The sequence below is a fragment of the Camelina sativa genome, chromosome 19 (genome assembly GCF_030686135.1).
Source record: "Camelina sativa cultivar CO46 ecotype springtype chromosome 19, ASM3068613v1".
NCBI classification, from domain to species: Eukaryota; Viridiplantae; Streptophyta; class Magnoliopsida; order Brassicales; family Brassicaceae; genus Camelina; species Camelina sativa.
In genome coordinates this window covers 25,009,117-25,028,700 of record NC_141898.1, presented here as the reverse complement: position 1 = coordinate 25,028,700, position 19,584 = coordinate 25,009,117, and the positions used below count along the sequence as shown (strand labels likewise).

General features: G+C 39.9%; 4 protein-coding genes and 1 pseudogene across 4 annotated transcripts; 1 reads left to right on the top strand and 4 right to left on the bottom strand.

Annotated features, from left to right (window-relative positions):
• Window positions 1–2,196: 2,196 nt before the first annotated feature.
• On the bottom strand, window positions 2,197–5,517 carry LOC104767264 (homogentisate phytyltransferase 1, chloroplastic). Its single transcript, XM_087502042.1, has 13 exons — window positions 5,041–5,517; window positions 4,732–4,782; window positions 4,311–4,561; window positions 4,134–4,217; window positions 3,991–4,065; window positions 3,803–3,886; window positions 3,636–3,725; window positions 3,453–3,554; window positions 3,268–3,363; window positions 3,097–3,168; window positions 2,875–2,970; window positions 2,676–2,780; window positions 2,197–2,574 (listed from the first exon to the last, which is right to left on the bottom strand). Exons 1-13 carry the CDS (start codon window positions 5,078–5,080, stop codon window positions 2,533–2,535), a joined length of 1,188 nt encoding a protein of 395 aa, XP_087358168.1. The 5' UTR covers window positions 5,081–5,517; the 3' UTR covers window positions 2,197–2,532.
• Window positions 5,518–5,916: 399 nt separating this feature from the next.
• LOC109130915 (uncharacterized) lies at window positions 5,917–9,685 on the bottom strand (annotated as a pseudogene).
• Window positions 9,686–9,860: 175 nt separating this feature from the next.
• On the bottom strand, window positions 9,861–11,180 carry LOC147920982 (uncharacterized). Its single transcript, XM_087501323.1, has 2 exons — window positions 10,782–11,180; window positions 9,861–10,715 (listed from the first exon to the last, which is right to left on the bottom strand). The coding sequence occupies exons 1-2, from the start codon at window positions 11,178–11,180 to the stop codon at window positions 9,861–9,863; spliced, it is 1,254 nt and encodes a 417-aa protein (XP_087357449.1).
• A 717-nt stretch (window positions 11,181–11,897) lies between these two features.
• On the top strand, window positions 11,898–14,670 carry LOC147920981 (uncharacterized). The gene has a single exon (XM_087500581.1). It carries the CDS (start codon window positions 12,057–12,059, stop codon window positions 14,559–14,561), a length of 2,505 nt encoding a protein of 834 aa, XP_087356707.1. The 5' UTR covers window positions 11,898–12,056; the 3' UTR covers window positions 14,562–14,670.
• An 837-nt stretch (window positions 14,671–15,507) lies between these two features.
• LOC147920980 (uncharacterized) lies at window positions 15,508–18,197 on the bottom strand. Its single transcript, XM_087501322.1, has 9 exons — window positions 17,883–18,197; window positions 17,564–17,792; window positions 17,244–17,505; window positions 17,120–17,157; window positions 16,850–17,049; window positions 16,673–16,794; window positions 16,490–16,613; window positions 16,259–16,333; window positions 15,508–15,900 (listed from the first exon to the last, which is right to left on the bottom strand). The coding sequence occupies exons 1-9, from the start codon at window positions 18,195–18,197 to the stop codon at window positions 15,508–15,510; spliced, it is 1,758 nt and encodes a 585-aa protein (XP_087357448.1).
• Between the last annotated feature and the right edge of the window lie 1,387 nt (window positions 18,198–19,584).

The following is a 19,584-nucleotide window of genomic DNA, read 5'->3' as shown; positions in this document are numbered from 1 at the left end:
TTAAGATTTTGTTGCACCACTTGGCCAAAGAAGTCAACTATATATTATGGCGACTTGGGATCTAGGATGACACATAAACACCATTTGGTGTTGTTGTTGTTATTATATATTCAAATACTTAAACATTCTATTTAATTATCTATTCTCTATACATGAATATATATATATATATATATATTTACTCTTATAAAGGTGTAGTAGTGATTCATCCATCTCTAACCTATTTTGTTCTAAAGTCAGGGCTTTCTAACAAAAATCCATATGAGAACATATGTAAATGTCCTTGTTTTTGTCTTGTCCGAAAGATATAACCAAGTTCATGTCCTCCTGAAGGCTATATGAAAGTCCTTAAAATTTTCCTCTATCTTATATTAGTTCCATCCCTCACTCCAGATGCTTTGTTAGAATCTTGATCTCCAAGAAACCCACATTCTGTTTGAAATCAACTCTAAAATCTTTGTTTTAAACTTATACTGTTGAAGGGTTGGAGGAAGTACCAATCGTTTCGAGGTGTACTCAGCCACGGCTAGCTCACATAAACAAGGTAGTGTTCCATCTTCTTTAGGAAGCTTAAAAGGATCACAATTTACATCAGAAGTGCAAACCGAACACGAAGGGGTATCCGCAGTTTGGTGTTTCACGTTTTGGGTTTACAGAAAACCGTAAAATGAATAAAATGAAGAGAGACATAGAAGAGAATGATGATTATAAGAAGTCAAAATCTCCAACATCAGACAACTGATTAAGTCCCAACTATGTATATGCTCATCATGAGAGCTGCAACAACAGCCTGACAACAAAATCCTGTTGTTCAAACAGAGAGGCGAAAAATATGTATCTTTCCGATGCACTTTTTATCATAGAAAATATCCATATAAATTTATTATGTAATCCATTAAAATTCTTGTTTTGGTTTGTTTGATTATGTGTAAGTTATTCATTCGTTAGTCTTAAGTATTTCCGAAACTTCCGTATAGATTAACAAAGCTGTATGAAATTTCGTGACTTCGTTGAAGTAGCAAATACAAATATTTGGATAGATTATTACATTTTTATCACACAACAACATGTACCATCCACACATGTACCATATACTTGATCATTTATCTCTTTAACACAAAACTGGGTGCATCCATCCTCTCCTCCCATTTTACATGGAGCTGGTTGGTAGCATAGGAAACTTCCCTTTATTTCAAAACCTATTTTACAATAATCATTAAACAAATATAGATTAATAATAGAATAAAATATATCTATAAAAATAAATGAATATAATAGTGTGTATAATAATGAACTAGTACCGGGAGTGGTATCATCACAATGAACTGAAGATGTGACAAAGAGAGTAGTGAGAACAAATGCAAGCAATACATTCTTTGTGATAGCCATTTTTATGATAATATTTTGGTGTTGTTGTTGTTGTCCTTGTTGGTGTTGTTGTTTTACATCGGATGTGTTTATATATAGTAACACAAATAAAACGTAAGAGGTATTTTTTTTCTAGTCAAATGTAAAACTAGTCAAATGTAAAATAATCGATCTATTTTATATATATAGTAACACAAATAAATGTAATTAAGAGGTAATTTTTTTCTGGTCAAATGTGAACGATAAAAGAATCGAACTATTTTAAACCAAAAAAAGTGACAGATTTATTTCTTTAGATTGCGGTCAAAAGAAAATAAAAATGGAGATTTGTTTTCTTTTGTAAAATGATTAAGTTAATAACAAATCTAAACTATCTGTCTCTCACAGTTCCATTTGTTTAGGAAGCTTATAGGAACACAATTTACATCCAGGAGATTTGACTTTGTTGCAGTTAATTAAAATACAGCAAAATAAACCACTTGTCCTTCAAATTTAGTATGAACGCCATTCCCATTATACGTTACCAAACTGCGTTTCAAAATTGACGTGATGAGTTATGTCAACAAAATAATTGGGTTCCCTCGGTTCACCTGAGTCTTAGTGCAATATTGTTCCTAAGGAGATCTTACTAGGCTGCTAAGAGAAGAAAGCTCGGTAAAAGCCATCAGCATGAGCCACCTTGTTGTTATATATATCTTCTCAAGAAAAATTTGTTACGTGGCTTAACATCATCATTTGTGTCTTGGTTAAACTGGATTACCATTGAAGCATTTGGTAATCTTCTTGTTCGTTCAGATGGTCCACAAAATATAGTTTGAGATTGGTTAATGTTAATGAATTGGAAGAACTTGAAAGCAAAATAGCACCGCCAAGTTACACAAACACAACAAAGCTAGTCTCTTCATAGTTCATAAGCAAACAAGCCTTACTTCTTGAGACACTAGAATGGAATCCCTTTTATAACAAGCCCACAAAATTATTATTTTCATATGTGAAACACTTTGCAAGACTAAAGTACCCTAATCTCTACCAAAACATAGTGACTTAACAAGTCAGTGGGGCTCCAGCTGCTTATGTGCTGACCCAAAATGCGGTAAACACTTTGATGAACTTGTCTGAATAAAAACAGAAGCATAGTGATGACTTCTTCTTCTTCTTATAATGTCACTTCAAAAAAGGTAGCAGCAAGTACTCTGCATAAAAGAGCTGATGCAGCAAAAGGAGAAATTATCAGTAAGTTTTCATCAACAGACTCCAAATTGGAGAGAACAAAAAGGCTGTAAAGACTCTTTATAAACCAATCTAACCTTCCAAATGAACATATAACATGAAGTTATTTCGGTTTTGCTAGTCAGATCAACAGACTTAGCTCGAGTCCACAAAGTTGTTGCGAGTATAACATGACCGACAACCTAAAAGAGCAACAGAACGGAACAAAAATGAAACATTAATCACTTAAAACGATCAATTAGCACGCTTTTGATGGGGGTAAAGTAAGATTGTTACCGAGATGACTTTGCTCCAAATGAAAGGAGACGTGGCTCCAACCATAATCGCAACAGCGTAAGCCATTTGAAGTAGTGAAACACATGTCCAAAACACCTGAATTTTACAAGAAACAGAAAAAGATTTATGTTGTCTGTAATCTTATTAATCCAGCACTAAAGCTTCTTTTTTTTTTTTTTTTTTGACAAAGCACTAAAGCTTCTTTAAGTTTCAATATTATACCTTTTCCTGACCCAGAGTTACAGAGAACGAACGTATTCCGAAGATCTTATCCCCCTCAATGTCAGGTATATCCTGCATCAAACCAATATAGAAACCATCTCATGCATCCACAACAGTAGAATGCTTTACTATTGAGTATAGAAATAATGAACTTTCTCCATCTTTGTTAACCTTAAACAACGCAATAACAACAGAGAAAAAGCTCATAAACGCAGTAGCGAAAATAAGAGGCCTTGTGAACAAGATTGGTCTTCCAAACACATGGGTCTGCAACAAAGTTTCACAGCTTTTAGTAACATAAATATCTGATTCTGATGGAGAATATCAAAACATAAAGAAACTGGTCTAGCTAGCACCTGAATATGTAGATAAAAGGCGATTTGAACAATAATAGCTCGGACAGCGAGAATACACATTGCTGCAACCAACGCAAATCTCTTCCACCGTAACAGTGGCAACTGTATAGCAGTAGGAAAATGTTACTAAAAACCTCACTGAGCCAAAATCCTAGTGGTGAATAACTGAATAAACTTGCTTACATTGATAGAATATGCAGTACCGAGTATGAAACTCACGGAAAGGGCCCAGAACAATGGCCACGAACCAACTATCCACCCCAGCCAGAAACTCTATAAAGCAAATCAAATTACTTACTGTGTATAAAGACTTCTAAAAGTTCGAACTTTATGAAAATGGCATATCATACCATGATGGAGAAGGAAGCTACTATCGCAATGCCGGTTGTAACAGAATATTCCCCTGATGCCAATGGAAGGTAAGGTTTGTTAACCTGCAAAAAAACACAACACAGAGTATGATTTAGGCACTAGCAACAATTCATCTCATCAGTCTCTCAAAATCTCATAGAAAAGAATACACACATGTTAATGTTACCTTATCTATTTCAACATCAGACAATTGATTTAGCCCAACAATGTATATGTTCATCATGAGAGCTGCAACAACAGCCTGACAACAAACCCCAGTTGTTCAAACAGAGAAATGAAAAACAATGTATCTTCTCGATTAGTCATTACCTCCAAGATGCCAGTGAAAAGTAACGGAGATATGTCAGAAACCTTCTCTACTGCTAAGAAAGATACAGATAAAATGCTAAGCACCTGCAAATCCAATCACAGAGAGCTTAATGTTATCTACTTGTAAGATTGTTGTGGTTATAATTAAAGAAACACATTTCTTAAGAGAAACTTAACTGTGCCGATAACAGTATGAGGCCTAGAAAACCTGTAAAAAGCATCTAACGAGTCTCTAAAAGATTTCGGTTTGCTATTCGGCTCGAAAGCCTCGGGCTGACTCGCAGTAGCATTCACACGAAATCTCGACTTACGTTTCGGATACAGCAGCCACAATGAAGATGATTCTTTACCATCAAGCCTAACAAGATTGTTCCTAAACTTCGGTTTTGCAATAACTTTACATGAATCACTACGCAGAACTCGGATTTCTGCAAAAATTTGGGTAAAGATAAGTGTAAAGAGCCTAAAATTAATACCAACACAATGTGGATCGAATACAATAAGCAAATACAATTCAGATTCCGTAATGCAATTGCTTAGAACAGTGAGAATTAAGTTACAAGTTACCAAAACCCCATAAAAACCCTACAAAACGCACCTGATAAAGATTGGAGCTTTAGATTCTGCTTCCTCCAGCCAAATCCACCAGCTGATGATAATAAGTTTGAATGCATGAGAAAACAAAGATTCAAAAGTCAAGCCCAGAAATTAAGCTTCTCCACCACATAAAAAAAAGAAAACTTTGTCACCGACCTACTTCGATCTATTAAACAATTCATAAAAAAAATCGAACCTTTTTTTTATTTATATTCATAAAAACTCAAACTTTTGTATAGTTAGTACTCTCAATCACAAAACAGAGCCTAGTAAAGAACGAAATGGGAGAAAAGATCAAGACGAGAGTTACCAGCGGAAACAAGAGAAGAACTAGAGAGCAGAGACTCCATAAAATGAAAGCAAGCTTTTAGTACTTTACTTAAGGTGCAATTATATATAGGATCCCAGGAGGAAAAAAACAAATATATATCAAAATCAAAACAAAGAATTGATTTTTTTGAGAATCAAACAAGACAAAGAAACGATTTTTTTTAGAACAGGGAGCAAAAGAGAAAGGTTTCAGCATGAGAGAGCTTTGGGATTGTGTGTGGGTCGAGGATGATTGTGATTAATTGATGTCATTATTGTTCTTTTGATGTGTGTGTGTTTTTAATCATTTTTAATTAGATTTGAAAATCTTACTTAAACCATTTTGGGAAATTTTAGGGAATTTACTTGGAAACAATTATTCAAAGTCTCTGGAAAAGTATCTATAGATTAAGCAAAAAGAAATGTGGTGTAGGTTTGCCAAATTTGTTTCAAAGTAAAATAAAAAATCTGACGGTGCGAGGGACAACAATATCACGTGTTGCGTCCTTTAGTTTTCTCACCAAACAAAAGTATTAGTGCCTAAAATTAAAAATATTGAAACATATGGGCCAAAAGAAAATATATGTTTCCTGTCTTTTGGATAATGGGATTCACGGTACTACTCGTAGGCCTGGGGAAAAACACTAAACTGAATACTTAAACCAGAACCGAACCAAAAAATCCGTCCTCGAGTATACCCGAAATTTTATCTGAACCCAAATTTTTTTTTTTTTTTTTTTTTTTTAAAACTTAACTTCGATTGAAAATAAAAATTACAAGGCTTAAAAAGCCCATGACGGCTACAGGCCCTTAATTTAGTCAGTTGATCCAGTGCCTACATCTACTTACCAATATACAAAAAATAGGGCGAGATTTTTTACGTAAATGATAGTCCTAGACAATCCCCGAAACCTGTCACCAATAACAGACAGAATACCAAGCATCAATAATGCCAAAAAAAGGGGGGCAAGCAGGTGACCAAAGCCTTATAAAAAGAGTCTAAACTGAGTAAAGTTTCTCCTTGAGCTTGAGGAGCTTGAAGCATGGACAGAGGGAGAAGACGAGCTCTAATGAGTAGCTTGATCTCCTTAATGATGGAGGAGGCGTTCCTGATATTGGTGGAGTGGATGCGCTGGTTCCTCTCCTTCCAAACATGGTAAATGGACGCTTGAAATGCCAGTTTTACAATGGTCTTTAGGTTAGTATTCGCCGAAGCAGAGTGAACCCACACGAGACAAGGCATGAATGGAACCGGATGTTGTAATCCAAACTTGGCCATGAAGAATCTCCAGATCGCACCTCTGAATTCGCATTGAAAAAACAAATGGTCTCTGGATTCAGGATGATTATTACATAGAGGACAAACTGTAGGAACATTTAAACCTCATCCTCGAAGCCTATCTCTAGTGTGGAGACGATTCCAAGCCACTACCCAACAAATGAAGGCATGTTTCAGAATCCTATGCTTAAACCACACTGAATTGAACCAAGGGACAGAGGGACCTGCTGGGTTGAGAGCCAACCAAGTCTTTTGAGTAGAGAAGAGATCCGATGGAGGGTTATGATCTGGTTTCCAAAGTTATGTATCATCTTGTGTATTCACCAACATCTCCCCTACCTCTGGCAAGGCTTCATGTATTAGACGAATTGTGGGATGTCTGCTTCGACTAGATGAGAACCTCCAATCTTGTCCCCGTATAGCATCCCTCACCACCGCCTGCAAAGGTATTCCTACTATTTGGGAAGCATTGGGGCCAGAAACATCTAAAAGTGGACCTAACCCAGTCCAGTTGTCGAGCTAGAAGCTTACCGTCTCCCCAGAACCCACTTCACACACGATGAACGGTCGAGCCAGGGGTCTTAACTTGCATAATTTCCTCCATATCCAGCTTCCCCCCCCGTGAGGTGTTCAGACTCCAGAAGTTTTTGTTTCTGATTAAGTTAACTCGAATCCAGGACACCCATAGGGAACCTGCTGCAGTGAATAAGAGCCAAATAAGCTTCAAGGAAAGCACCTGATTCCATGCAGATAACCTCCTTAACCCCAATCCCCCACACTCTTTGGGAGTACAAACAGTTTCCCAAGAAATCTTCGCCCCTCTGGTCGAGTTGGGGGCTCCTCTCCAAAGAAAGGCATTGCAGATTTGTTCCAGCTTTTGGAGACACTGATTAAAGAGAAGGAAGACGGATGTCCAGAAGTTGATGGTGGAGTAAATAACCGACTTCAGGAGCTGCAATCTTCCCACGAAGGAAAGATGCCGAACTGTCCAGGACGCAAACTTCTGATGTATGCGATCAATGAGTGGCTGGTAGTCCTGCTTCCTCATCTTCTGAGCCATTAAAGGGACACCAAGATATCTTACTGGGAGAGAACCATGTATGAGTTCAAACTTAGCAGATAGAAATCTTGTTCTGTCGAAGTCTCCTCCATCAAGCAAAAGAGTTGTTTTCTGTCTATTGAGAGCTAATCCCGAGCCTAGTTTGAACTCCTCAAGAATCTTCAATATTCCTTCAATTTAGGACTCAGAACCATCAAAGAAAATGAGGATGTCATCTGCGAAGCTGAGGTGAGTTATCACTGGAGCGAGACACTTAGGATGGAGCTGGAATAGATTATTTAGGGCTCCCTTATCAAGTAGCTTCGCCAAAATATCCATTACCAGTACAAACAGGTGCGAAGACATGGGATCACCTTGTCTGATGCCCTTTTTCCTTGAAAGAAGCCAATTAACTCCCCGTTGAAAGCAATGTTGTAGGATGGAGATGTCACACAAGCTCAGATTCAATTGATGAAGGTAAGAGGTAACTTAAGCGCCATTAGAATTTTTAAGAGGAATTCCCAATTGACATTATCATAAGCTTTCTTAAGATCAACTTGTAAGCATCCTCTGGCTGGAACACCTTCAAGGTGGAAATTCTCCACTAGTTCTGATGCCAGGAGAACATTTTCGCATAATAACCGACCTTTAATGAAACCTACTTGGTTCCCTTGAACTGCTTGGTAAATAAACAACTTGAGTTTCTGAGAGATGAGGCGAGTGATCAGCTTATAAATGGTGTTGTAGCAAGCGACAGGTCGAAACTTCGATAAGTGATCTGCCCCTGGATCCTTTGGGATAAGTGTAATTTCTGTGGTATTGAACTTCCTGAGTAATACCCTGGTTCGAAAGAATTCCTGCACCGCCTGGATAGTACTATCCTTGACAATTGACCACGTTTCCCAAAATAATTCTACTGGAAAACCATCCGGTCCAGGAGCCTTGCTTTTTGGCATGCTAAAGAGTGACCTGGTGATTTCCTCCGCCGAAGGAATAGCAGACAGTTGCTCTGCCAGAGAGTCGTCACACCGAAAGGGGTGGATGGCTTGAATTTGGTCGACTGTTAGAGGAATTACCATTGTGTCCTCTGAACCGAGGAGGTGAGAGTAATAGGCGATAGTCATCTCCTTTAGCTGCTGCACATTCTCAATCCGGACTCCATCATTTGTTTCTCGATTTCTGTCTATAGAAGGATTCAAGAGCCTTTGCAAAGAAGTTCCACTTTTTACGAGCCATATGCTCTTCTCTGAAAAGAGAGTCCGTTGGAGTAGAAAGAAGCTCAGCCTGAACTTCCTCCAGCTTGGTCAGAGCTTCCGCAGTTCTCTGTTGCAAGTTACTAAACCCCTGCCTGTTCAATAATCTGCAAGCCTTTTTTGCTTCCCGTAAGTGTTCTCCGAGGAGGAACATAAAGGATCCCATCATTGTATCCTTGTCCCAGGCCTTTTTTATACACTCCATGAAGGTGGGATGGGAAGCTAAGAAAGAAAAATACTTGAAGCTCTTCTTCGATCTTCCCGGATGATTGTCAATGGTTAAGATGCAGGGGAAATGATCTGAGTCCCCTGGAGGGTCAAACATTGCTATGGCATCCAGGAAGGCGTTTGACCAAGCTTCATTCGCTAGGGCTCTGTCCAATTTCCTGATTATTGGATTGTCTTGCTGGTGGTCAGACCAAGTAAAAAACACTCCATGGCTTGGTAAATCTGCGAGATTGTTGTCAGTAATACAGCTTTGAAAGTCCTCAATACCGCGTAAAGGTAAAAGAGCAGGAATGACTGAAAAATGCTCAGTAGAGTCGGCTATCTAGTTAAAATCTCCCATCAAAACCCATGGAGTACTTCACAATGGTGAAGAAGCTACCAGAAAAGAAATATCCTCCCAAAGCTATCTTCTCTCCCCCTCTGTGCTTCTCCCATAGACAAAAGCGACGGCAAAGGACTGAGATAGAGAAGGTAGTTTGATACTACATAGTACCAACTGAGCCATCTTTGCGAATACCAAAAGTGACACTAAGGGATCCCACACTATCCAGATCCTCCCCAGGTCAGAACTACAATAGTTACTGGCTAATCTCCAGCCAGGTAGAGTTGCCGCCATTACAATATTGGCATTCTCCTCTGCTACATGAGTTTCCAAAAAACATCTGGCCACAAAGCCATGAGAATTTATCCAACTTCTTACTACCCGTTGTCGAGAATGGCTATTTAAGCCTCTTATATTCCAGCAAAAAATCGACATACTTACAGCAAAAAACTTGAAACCACAGCTTTTAGAGTTTACCAGCCGCACTCGAGGTCGAGCCTCTTGTGCTAGCTGGGGAGAGGGCATTCTGTTGTGAGAACCAAATCTTTTGAAGCTTCTTCTTGGTTTTCTTAGATAGAGTTTACCAATCCGGGAGAAGTGGGAAGCCCGAGTCTGGAATCTTCACATCATAGTGAGTTTGGCTTTCAGTTAAAGCCTGATACCGGTTTGTAACAGAGAGTGCATGTACTGATACCGCTAATTAGGCAGGGGACTCTAGCGGTGGAGGTTGTCGCTCTGAGGGGGGCTTTCCCAGTTCCACAATTGGATTCGGATTTCCTTTCTCGACCCACACCAACTGCTTTAAAGTAGAGCCCTTATCACTCGCATACCCTTTCTCCTGGCCAATTGACTTTTGTCCATTCCTCTTATGAGGGACACTACAAGATCTCCTCTTCGAACATGATCGGGAGCGAGTACGTTTTGGTTTTGTGGGGAGTGCAGAGTCCTCTGAAGCACGAACGGAGACACCCTCTACCATAGTCCCATCTTGAGACGGGAGGACCACGTTCTTGTGAAGAACTTCTTTTGATCTCGACGGTATATCCTTTTTGAAGGGGGAGCACTTCATTAGGGGCTTAGGGCAACGACTTAGAAGGTGCCCATATCTGCCGCAACTCAGGCATTTTGGAGGAGGTCGCGGATACTCCACTGCCACACATGCAGTGTTACCCTGGACATCCCTAAGAATAACCGTCGCTGGGAGAGGAGCATCTAATTTTATCACAACCTTAACTTTAGTTTGTCCGATATTAACTGGATCCAACCAGGATTTTTCCCTATGGAGAGGTTCACCAATACCGCTGGCTATGACACTGATACCTTCTAGGGAGTAAAGTTGAGGAGGGATATTCTTGAGGATCGCCCAGGTCGGAGCAGTGTGGAGCTCCTCCAATTCTAATGGACCATCTGGAGACCAAGGGTAGACTGTGCAGGAACAGTTATCCGCTTGCCAGAACCCAACATCCGCAACCCACTGTCGAGTAGATAGGGATGGAATGAAAATGAGGGCTGTTGTGTCGGCGATGATCCTGACGGTGATGTTGCTATAACGACCCTAAATAGGATTCAAGTCCGTAAAGATGCGGGATGATGGAGGACATAAGCCGTGAAAATGGGCTACAAGATGGCCCTTCCACATTTCTGCCGCTTTCAACAGAACTGAGGAAGGAGCCATTACCAAGGGAGTGCCGTCTTCGAGAAAGGTCGGTGTGGCCAACTGTTTAAGATTTCGGAGGGAAACCTTGAATGTTGATGCCCACGGAGTTTCCCACTTTGACTTCCTAAGGGCAGCATGATTGTCTTGTACTGTTGCAGGAATGAGTGGAATAGGAGTTGCCAAATCGAGAGGGGGTTCGGCTGGAGAGTCGATAGAAGCAACGACGGCTGGAGGGGAGGAAGCTTCAAACACTGAATTTTCCACCTGAGATAAACTCGGTGCTAATTCAGGAACCTCTACGGAACAACCCATACCCTCAACTGCATCAGGAATTACAATAGGAGAGTTGTTAAAGCTAGTCATTGCGATTTCGCTAGGGATTCCAGGAGTTAAGGGAAGAGATCCCTTTGCCTCGACCGAAATGAGGTAGTCACTTGAGACGAAGGACTGAGACACCCGGTCACCAGATCTGGAACGGGAGAGGATGGCCGAGGACTCGTCACAGAGGAGGAAGCCAGAACACGAGCAAACTTAGAGGTTACCGAAGAGGGTAACACCCTTCTGAGTTTTTTCTTTTTCCTTGCAGTAGTCATTCTCACCGGTCGGCGTGAGGCCAACCGGCGGCGGCGATTAGGGTTATCGGGGAACTAATCACCTAAAAAGGAGAAATTTTTCTCTCTCTCTTTGAACCCAAAATTTTACCCTCCAAAACCGGTTATTTACTCATTATTTCTGAGTATTCGAGGTAAATTTTGGGTATATGTGTATCCAAAAAGAATCTAGGTTTTTATCGATTTTAAGATTTCAACCCTGAACCGATCCGAACTTGACAGTACCTAAACTGAAATTTTACATTTACCGTATTGGATCCTAAATTCCCTTATATCTGCAAAACCCTAACCCGAGCTGAGTATCTGAATGCCTAGGCTAGTTTAACTTAGTATGGTTTGGTTGGATTTTGTTTGGTTTGGTTCGGTTTAATTGAGATTAGAGTCATACGGTTTAAAGAAACAAAATTGTTGGCAAGACTTTAGTAACGCATCGAAAGGCCAATCTTGTTATGCGATAAAGACGAGTCCTTTTTACGGCCATTCAAAATCTCCCAACTTCAACCCCAAAAAGAACCTAAAGGCGCTAACTTTATTTTTAATCTTTTGCTTCATCACTCTCTTCTCCTTCATACACCATTATCAATCACAATCTCCCAATTCGGATAACATCATCATCCAAAAAAAAAAAATGGATGGAGCACTCTTCCCTCACAAACCTCCATACCCAATTCAATCCAAGAGATCTCCACAACCTCATCAACCCTCTAACCAATCTATCAAATTCAGTTCCGCTACACTTCACTTACCTCCTCCTTCTCCTCCTTCTTTCCCTCTCGATTCTCTCCTTCACCATCTCGTTCATCTCTCCTCCACGCCTCCGCGACACGCCGCTGCTCGTTTCCCTTCTCTCGAAGTCTCGGCTGATTCATCGTCACCGACTCATAAATGGCGGCAGGACTCGACGAAGCCCATGTCGTCGAGCTCTGTTCTGGGTGTTGAGATTGAGAACGAGAGAGGTGGGTCTTTGAAACTCTTGTGTAAGAAAGAAGTTGTCTTGGTTAATTCAATCGTTGAACAGCCTTTGCCTGGATTGAATAGGTTCTTCGATTCTGTGAAATCTGAGTTGTTTAGAACTGATTTGGTTAGTTTGGTTAAAGGTCTTGATGAATCTGGGCATTGGGAAAGAGCTGTTTTTTTGTTTGAATGGTTAGTTTCGTCTTCGAATTCGGGAGCTTTGAAGCTAGATCATCAAGTTATCGAAATCTTAGTTAGGATCTTAGGTAGAGAGTCTCAGTACTCTGTTGCAGCTAAGTTGCTCGATAAAATTCCTCTACAAGATTACCTTCTCGATGTTCGCGCTTACACCACCATTCTACATGCTTATTCACGGACAGGGAAGTATGAAAAGGCTATCAATTTGTTTGAGAGGATGAAAGAGTTTGGACCTTCACCAACTCTGGTTACTTACAACGTGATTCTCGATGTTTTCGGGAAAATGGGTCGGTCTTGGAGGAAGATTCTAGTGGTTTTAGATGAAATGAGAAGCAAAGGATTGAACTTTGATGAGTTCACTTGTAGCACTGTGCTATCTGCTTGTGCAAGAGAAGGTTTGTTAAGAGAGGCCAAGGAGTTTTTCGCTGAACTTAAGTCGTGCGGCTATGAACCTGGAACTGTAACTTACAATGCTTTGTTGCAAGTTTTTGGTAAAGCAGGGGTTTATACTGAAGCATTAAGTGTTTTGAAGGAGATGGAGGAGAAAAACTGCCCAGCTGATTCTGTGACTTACAATGAGCTTGTTGCCGCTTATGTTAGAGCCGGTTTTAGCAAGGAAGCTGCTGGTGTCATTGAGATGATGACGGAAAAGGGTGTAATGCCGAACGCAATCACATATACTACAGTGATAGATGCGTATGGAAAGGCGGGAAAAGAGGACGAGGCTTTGAAGCTGTTTTATAGTATGAAAGAAGCCGGTTGTGTTCCGAATACTTGCACCTACAATGCAGTGCTTAGTATGTTGGGGAAGAAGTCGAGATCCAATGAAATGATAAAGATGTTATGTGATATGAAGTCTAATGGGTGTTCCCCTAATCGAGCCACTTGGAACACAATGCTTGCTCTGTGTGGGAATAAGGGTATGGATAAGTTTGTGAACCGGGTGTTCCGTGAAATGAAGAGCTGCGGATTTGAACCTGATAGGGACACATTCAACACGCTGATTAGTGCTTATGGGCGATGTGGTTCAGAGGTTGATGCCTCGAAAATGTACAGTGAGATGACAAAAGCAGGTTTCAACGCTTGTGTTACAACTTACAACGCGTTACTTAATGCCTTGGCTAGACAAGGAGATTGGAGATCCGGCGAGAATGTGATTTCAGACATGAAAATTAAAGGCTTCAAACCAACTGAAACATCTTATTCGTTGATGCTTCAGTGTTATGCTAAAGGAGGGAACTATCTAGGGATAGAAAGAATCGAGAACGGGATAAACGAGGGCCAAATATTCCCAAGCTGGATGCTTTTGAGAACATTACTTCTCGCAAACTTCAAATGCCGAGCACTAGCGGGATCAGAGAGAGCATTCACACTGTTTAAAAAGCACGGATTCAAACCGGACATGGTGATTTTCAACTCAATGCTTTCCATTTTCACAAGGAACAACATGTACGATCAAGCAGAGGGGATTCTTCAGTCTATCCGCGAGGACGGGCTAAACCCGGATCTTGTAACCTACAACAGCCTCATGGACATGTACGTAAGAAGAGGAGAGTGTTGGAAAGCCGAAGAAATCCTCAAGACTCTAGAAAAATCGCAGTTGAAACCGGACCTGGTCTCTTACAACACGGTGATCAAAGGTTTCTGCAGAAGAGGGTTGATGCAAGAAGCGGTTAGGATGTTGTCTGAGATGACAGCGCGCGGAATCAGACCTTGCATATTCACTTACAACACGTTTGTTTCAGGTTACACGGCGATGGGAATGTTTGAAGAGATAGAGGATGTGATTGAGTGCATGGCGAAGAATGATTGCAGACCAAATGAGCTGACTTTTAAAATGGTAGTGGATGGTTACTGCAGAGCGGGGAAGTATAGTGAAGCTATGGATTTTGTGTATAAGATTAAGACCTTTGATGCCCGCTTTGATGATCAGTCTATTCAACGGCTTGCTCTCCGAGTACGTGAGAATTTAGAATCCTAAGACAATTATACATATTTGTTTTTTCTGTAGATTTGGGTTTCTTTTTTTTTTTTTTTGTATTGAATTTACATTTCATTCACTTTAATTTAAGCAAAACTTTGATGATGAAGGACGAATAAAAAGGTTACATGTTTCTACTCTTTATAGAAATAGGAATTCTCAGTTAACAGAATAGAAATTGTCTAAATTTAGAAAGAAAACCAAATTAATAACATGTTTCATAAATAATGTCTTCAACCTTTAGCCATGAAACCTCAAAAGTTTTAGCGGGTGTCAAAATCATGCAGTGTTTGGCTACAACCACCAACCGTGTCTCTCATACATTCCTCGCTCGCAGGTTATTGTTTTTGTCCTGTTTTGCTCTCTGTTTCCGTTTTGGATTTTCTTCTTCGTTGTATATTCTCTATAGACTATAGATATTTTCTAGTATATGTTGATTTTGGAACTTTAAAGATGAAGCTTTGAATCGTCAATTTACACACTTGAGGTTGAGGTTTTTCTTAATTTCTGATGCCAAAATCGATTTTGTCCCTATAGGCAATCGATTTTGTACGTTAAGATTTAACCTAATATCAACTAATTATGTCAATTTATTGCTTGTTTTGTAATAGAGTGTATAACATTTTTTCTTTCTCAGACATAAAGTATAATTGTTAGTGATATTTGAATTATATTGATAAGAAAGCACTCTTCTTTATTATCACAATGAATCAATACAAGTGTTAACGAGACACTCTAGACGCAGCTAGACATATCTCTTGTTCCCTCAGATGACACATGCGTCAATCTGTTCCTTCACAACTAACAAGCATAATAAACTTTTTTCCTTTACAAAGTATATAAGCATTGAGTAAGCCGAGCTAATCACTCGCACGTGTTCCTCTCACGCTACATACGTGCTCCTTCTTCTTTATCTTTTCTTCTTATGTAGACCCGATGAGGCTTATCAATACCTCACTTCGAAATGAAGCTTGTCCTCAAGCACAAAGGTTGGGAATTGTTTTTGCAGTTCTCGTGCCACCTCCCATGTTTTCTTGTCCTCAGGTAAACCTTTCCAGCGAACTAAGGCCTCCAACACGCCTTTATTGTTGTAACGTGTATCGAGTACTTCCTCTGGTTCCAATGACACTTCCTCTGCTTCATTGAAAACTTCTAGTAAAGGAATAACCTGATGATGCGCTCCTAGGACTTTCTTAATCTGAGAAATATGGAAGACTGGATGTATCTTTGAGCCATCTGGTAACTTCAATTTGTAGGCTGCTTTACCAATCCGCTCCATAACTTCATAAGGTCCAAAGTATTTGGCTGCAAGTTTCTGGCACGCACGTTTGGTAACGGACTATTGCCGATATGGCCTCAACTTTAAAAATACCCAATCACCCACTTCTAACTCCACATCTCTTCTGTGATTATCGGCGTTATTTTTCATCAGCTGATGCGCGCATATTAATTGATTCTAAATGTGAGTCAGCATTAAGTCTCTTTCTTTCAGCATAACTTCGGCTTCCATTTTTTTCGTAGACTGCTCTTTGAACCGGACTATAGCAGGAGGATCTCTTCCATACAAGACTTTAAATGGTGAAGTTTTAAGCGATGTATGGTAAGATGTGTTATACCATAATTCTGCCCAAGTTAAGAACTGATGCCAAGTACGAGGATGTGACGATGCAAAATATCAAAGAAAAGTCTCTAGGCACCTGTTCAATACTTCCGTTTGTCCATCGGTTTGTGGGTGGAACGTTGTACTGTATTTCAACTTTGTCCCTGAAAGTCTGAAGCAATCCTTCCAAAAAGTGCTCAAAAGAATACTCCCTCTGTCTGATACAATAGAGGCTGGATACCCGTGTAGCTTCATTACTTCTTTAACGAATAGGTTGGGCACCTCCGAAGCATAGAATGGATGTTTCAAGGCAATGAAGTGGCTGTACTTGCTTAACCTGTCTACTATCACCAGTATCACGTTCTTCCCATGAGATGTAGGTAAGCCTTCTACAAAGTCCATCGATATGTCCTCCCAAACTTGTTGCGGTAGTGGTAAGGGTTGTAGTAAACCTGCTGGAGATAAAGTTGAGTATTTGTGTCGTTGACAAACTTTACATTCTGACACTTACTTTTGGACATCCTTTGTCAAACCTTCCCAGTGAAATGATTGCTGAATTCTCTTTACTGTTTTAAGCACACCAAAATGTCCTCCCAATAGTCCTGCTTGGCATTCTTCCAAGTGGAATTGAATCTGAAGTTTTTGGGATGACCAATTGATGTTTAAACCAAAGTTTTCCATCTCTAACAGTGAATTTGCAATGCTTGTCTGAATTGGCTGCATAAGCTTTGATATTTGTTTGTAATTGTTCGTCCTTCTCAATATCATCAAATATATCTTGCAGTTGCAGTGCAGTAGATACTGTGAAAGCCCATAGTACAATGGATGAAAATGTCCCGTCGGGTTGTGTTATCCTAGACAGTCCATCTGCTGCTGTGTTCTCGACTCCTGGTTTGTAAACGATTTCAAAATCGTAGTTTAAGAGTTTAATAAGCCATTTCTGATAATCCATAGTTACCTCCCTCTGATCTAGCAAAAACTTCAAACTTTTCTGATCTGTGTGTACCACAAAATGACGTCCAGACAAATAATGCTTCCACTATTGTATGGCTAAAACTATGGCCATTAATTCCCTCTCATACACCGGTTTTAGCTGTTCCTTAGCTGTTAATCCATGGCTGAAGTAAGCAATTGGTTTCCTGTTCTGCATCAATACTGCTCCCAAACTGAAACCAGATGCGTCTGCCTCTACTGTGAAGACGTCATCAAAATTTGGTAAAGATAGCACCGGAGCTGTAGACATTGCTTGTTTCAATTTATCAAAAGTAGCATGAGCCTCTGAACTCCATTCAAAGTTGTCCTTCTTCAAAAGCTCCGTTAATGGTCTAGCCAGCATCCCATAACCTTTGATAAACCATCTATAATAACTGGTTAATCCAAGAAATCCTCTTAACTCCTTTACCGACTTTGGTGTCACCCAAATTAGTCATGACTTGAGTTTTGGAAGGATTAGTAGAGACATCTTCTTTGGAGATTATGTGTCCTAAGTAATCCACCTGTTGTTGGGAAAACATACACTTCTTCTTATTTGCAAACAACTGGTTCTCCTTCAAAATTCTCATGACTATTGCTAGATGCTCTACATGTTGTTGCAGGCTATCGGTGTAGATTAAAATATCATCGAAAAATACCTAAATAAATTTCCTCAGGTATGGTCTAAATAACTCGTTCATCAATGCTTGAAATGTTGTTGGAGCATTGGTGAGCCCAAATGACATAACCAAGTATTCATAGTGTCCGTCATGAGTTCTAATTGCGGTTTTGGAAACATCTTCGTCCTTCATTCGAATTTGATGATAACCTGCTCTCAGGTCTAGTTTGGAGAAGAGAACAGAACCATTAAGCTCGTCCAGTAGTTGATCAATCATTGGGATCGGTAACTTGTCAGGAGCTGTAGCTCTGTTTAGTGCTCTATAATCCACACAAAATCGCCAACTGTTATCTTTCATTTTAACTAGGAGGACTGGACTAGAGAATGGACTTTGACTTGGTTTTATGATGCCTGAGTCTAACATCTCCTTTACCATTTTCTCCATTACTTCTTTTTGTGTATGTGGGTATCGATATGACCGCACACATACAACTGTGGTACCATTTATTAGAAAAATAGAGTGTTTTCTTCCTCTGATTGGTGGTAGAGATGTAGGAATCTCAAACACGTAATCGTATCTTGTTAAGACTGCTTGAATGTGCTTCCATCAAGAGGTTCTACCGCTGTTGGATTCACTTGTTGGTTACACAGCTCCATTGCTACTCCTTTTGATTTGATTTCATATCCACTCGTCAAAGACTTCAAAGACATATTATTAACCATTAGGTCGGATTCTCCTTTCAAGGAAACCATCTTGCCTTGGTTAATGAATGACATCTCATTCTTTTCCCAGTTCACCCTACAATCACCCAGGGTTCTTAGCCAATGCACTCCCAATATTACATCAATCTGTCCCAGTTCTAGAACAATGAAGTCAGTAGTAAACTCCAAGTTCTGAGCAGAAAATGTAACCTTCTCACAAACTCCTAATCCATTTACTAATATGCCAGTTCCAAGTTTGACATTTAAGTTTGGATCGTCTCTGTATTTAAGCTTCAATTTCTTCACCACAGCAAGGGAGATAAAATTGTGAATTGTGAGTTGCTTCACCATTGCATCTTTTGGCACTGACCCTCTTAATTTGGTTGTTTCTGGACCAGAGATTCCTCTAAATGAAGAGAACAAAAGTGCCATGCACTCACCCATAGGTTATGTGTATTCATCTTCATAGTTCTCATCTAACACTTCCACTTTGTATCCGTTAAACACTGTTAACACTCGCAACTCCTTGTTGGAACATTTGTGATCTCTGGACCATGTAGCATCACATTTGAGGCAAATCCTTTTTTTCTCTTCTCATCAAATTCCGCATTTGTGTTGTGCCTTCTCGGCCTTGGCTCGACTCTATTGGTCTATCTATCATTGTTTAGTATCGGTTTTGTGACCAAAGTCTTTTTCTTCCATGTATTAGTATTATAGAGAGAATTCCCTTTTTGTTCAGACCCGAAATTCTCCTTATTGGCTAACATAAGCTCCTTTTTAACTATTCTCCTCATAATGCTTGACTCCATAGCTCTGGCTTCTGCTACCATTTCATCCAAATTACGAGGTTTTTGCATATGCACCAGCTCTTGCATTTCTTGTGTTAATCCATTTAAGAATATCCCTTCAAGCTTTTGTTCATCAAGACTGCTTACTTGGGATGATAGATCCTCAAACCGATGTATGTAATCAGCTAAAGACCCAGTCTGTTTAATACAGAATAAGCTCTGGCTTGGTCCCCTGATCTTTAACTTTCCAAATCTCAACATAAAGCTTGACTTAAATTGCACCTAACTTCCAAATTGCCTTGTATTCACCACCCAGTTATACCAACTTAGCGCCTCTCCACT

Excerpts from the sequence above, each read along its gene's own strand:
- LOC147920982 (XM_087501323.1), bottom strand. The coding sequence starts at position 11,180 with ATGACTAGCTTTAACAACTCTCCTATTGTAATTCCTGATGCAGTTGAG. Across the intron at positions 10,716-10,781 it reads AAATGTGGAAGGGCCATCTT|GGTCGTTATAGCAACATCAC; the intron begins GTAGCCCATTTT and ends AATCCTATTTAG.
- LOC104767264 (XM_087502042.1), bottom strand. The coding sequence starts at position 5,080 with ATGGAGTCTCTGCTCTCTAGTTCTTCTCTTGTTTCCGCTG. Across the intron at positions 3,887-3,990 it reads CTGATGTTGAAATAGATAAG|GTTAACAAACCTTACCTTCC; the intron begins GTAACATTAACA and ends GTTTTTTTGCAG. Across the intron at positions 3,364-3,452 it reads CCTTTTATCTACATATTCAG|ACCCATGTGTTTGGAAGACC; the intron begins GTGCTAGCTAGA and ends ACTTTGTTGCAG.
- LOC147920980 (XM_087501322.1), bottom strand. The coding sequence starts at position 18,197 with ATGGAGAAAATGGTAAAGGAGATGTTAGACTCAGGCATCATAAAACCA. Across the intron at positions 17,158-17,243 it reads AAGGAACAGCTAAAACCGGT|ATCAGAAAAGTTTGAAGTTT; the intron begins GTATGAGAGGGA and ends TGGTACACACAG. Across the intron at positions 16,795-16,849 it reads ACAAGCATTGCAAATTCACT|ATTCAATTCCACTTGGAAGA; the intron begins GTTAGAGATGGA and ends CAAAAACTTCAG.
- LOC147920981 (XM_087500581.1), top strand. The coding sequence starts at position 12,057 with ATGGATGGAGCACTCTTCCCTCACAAACCTCCATACCCAATTCAATCC.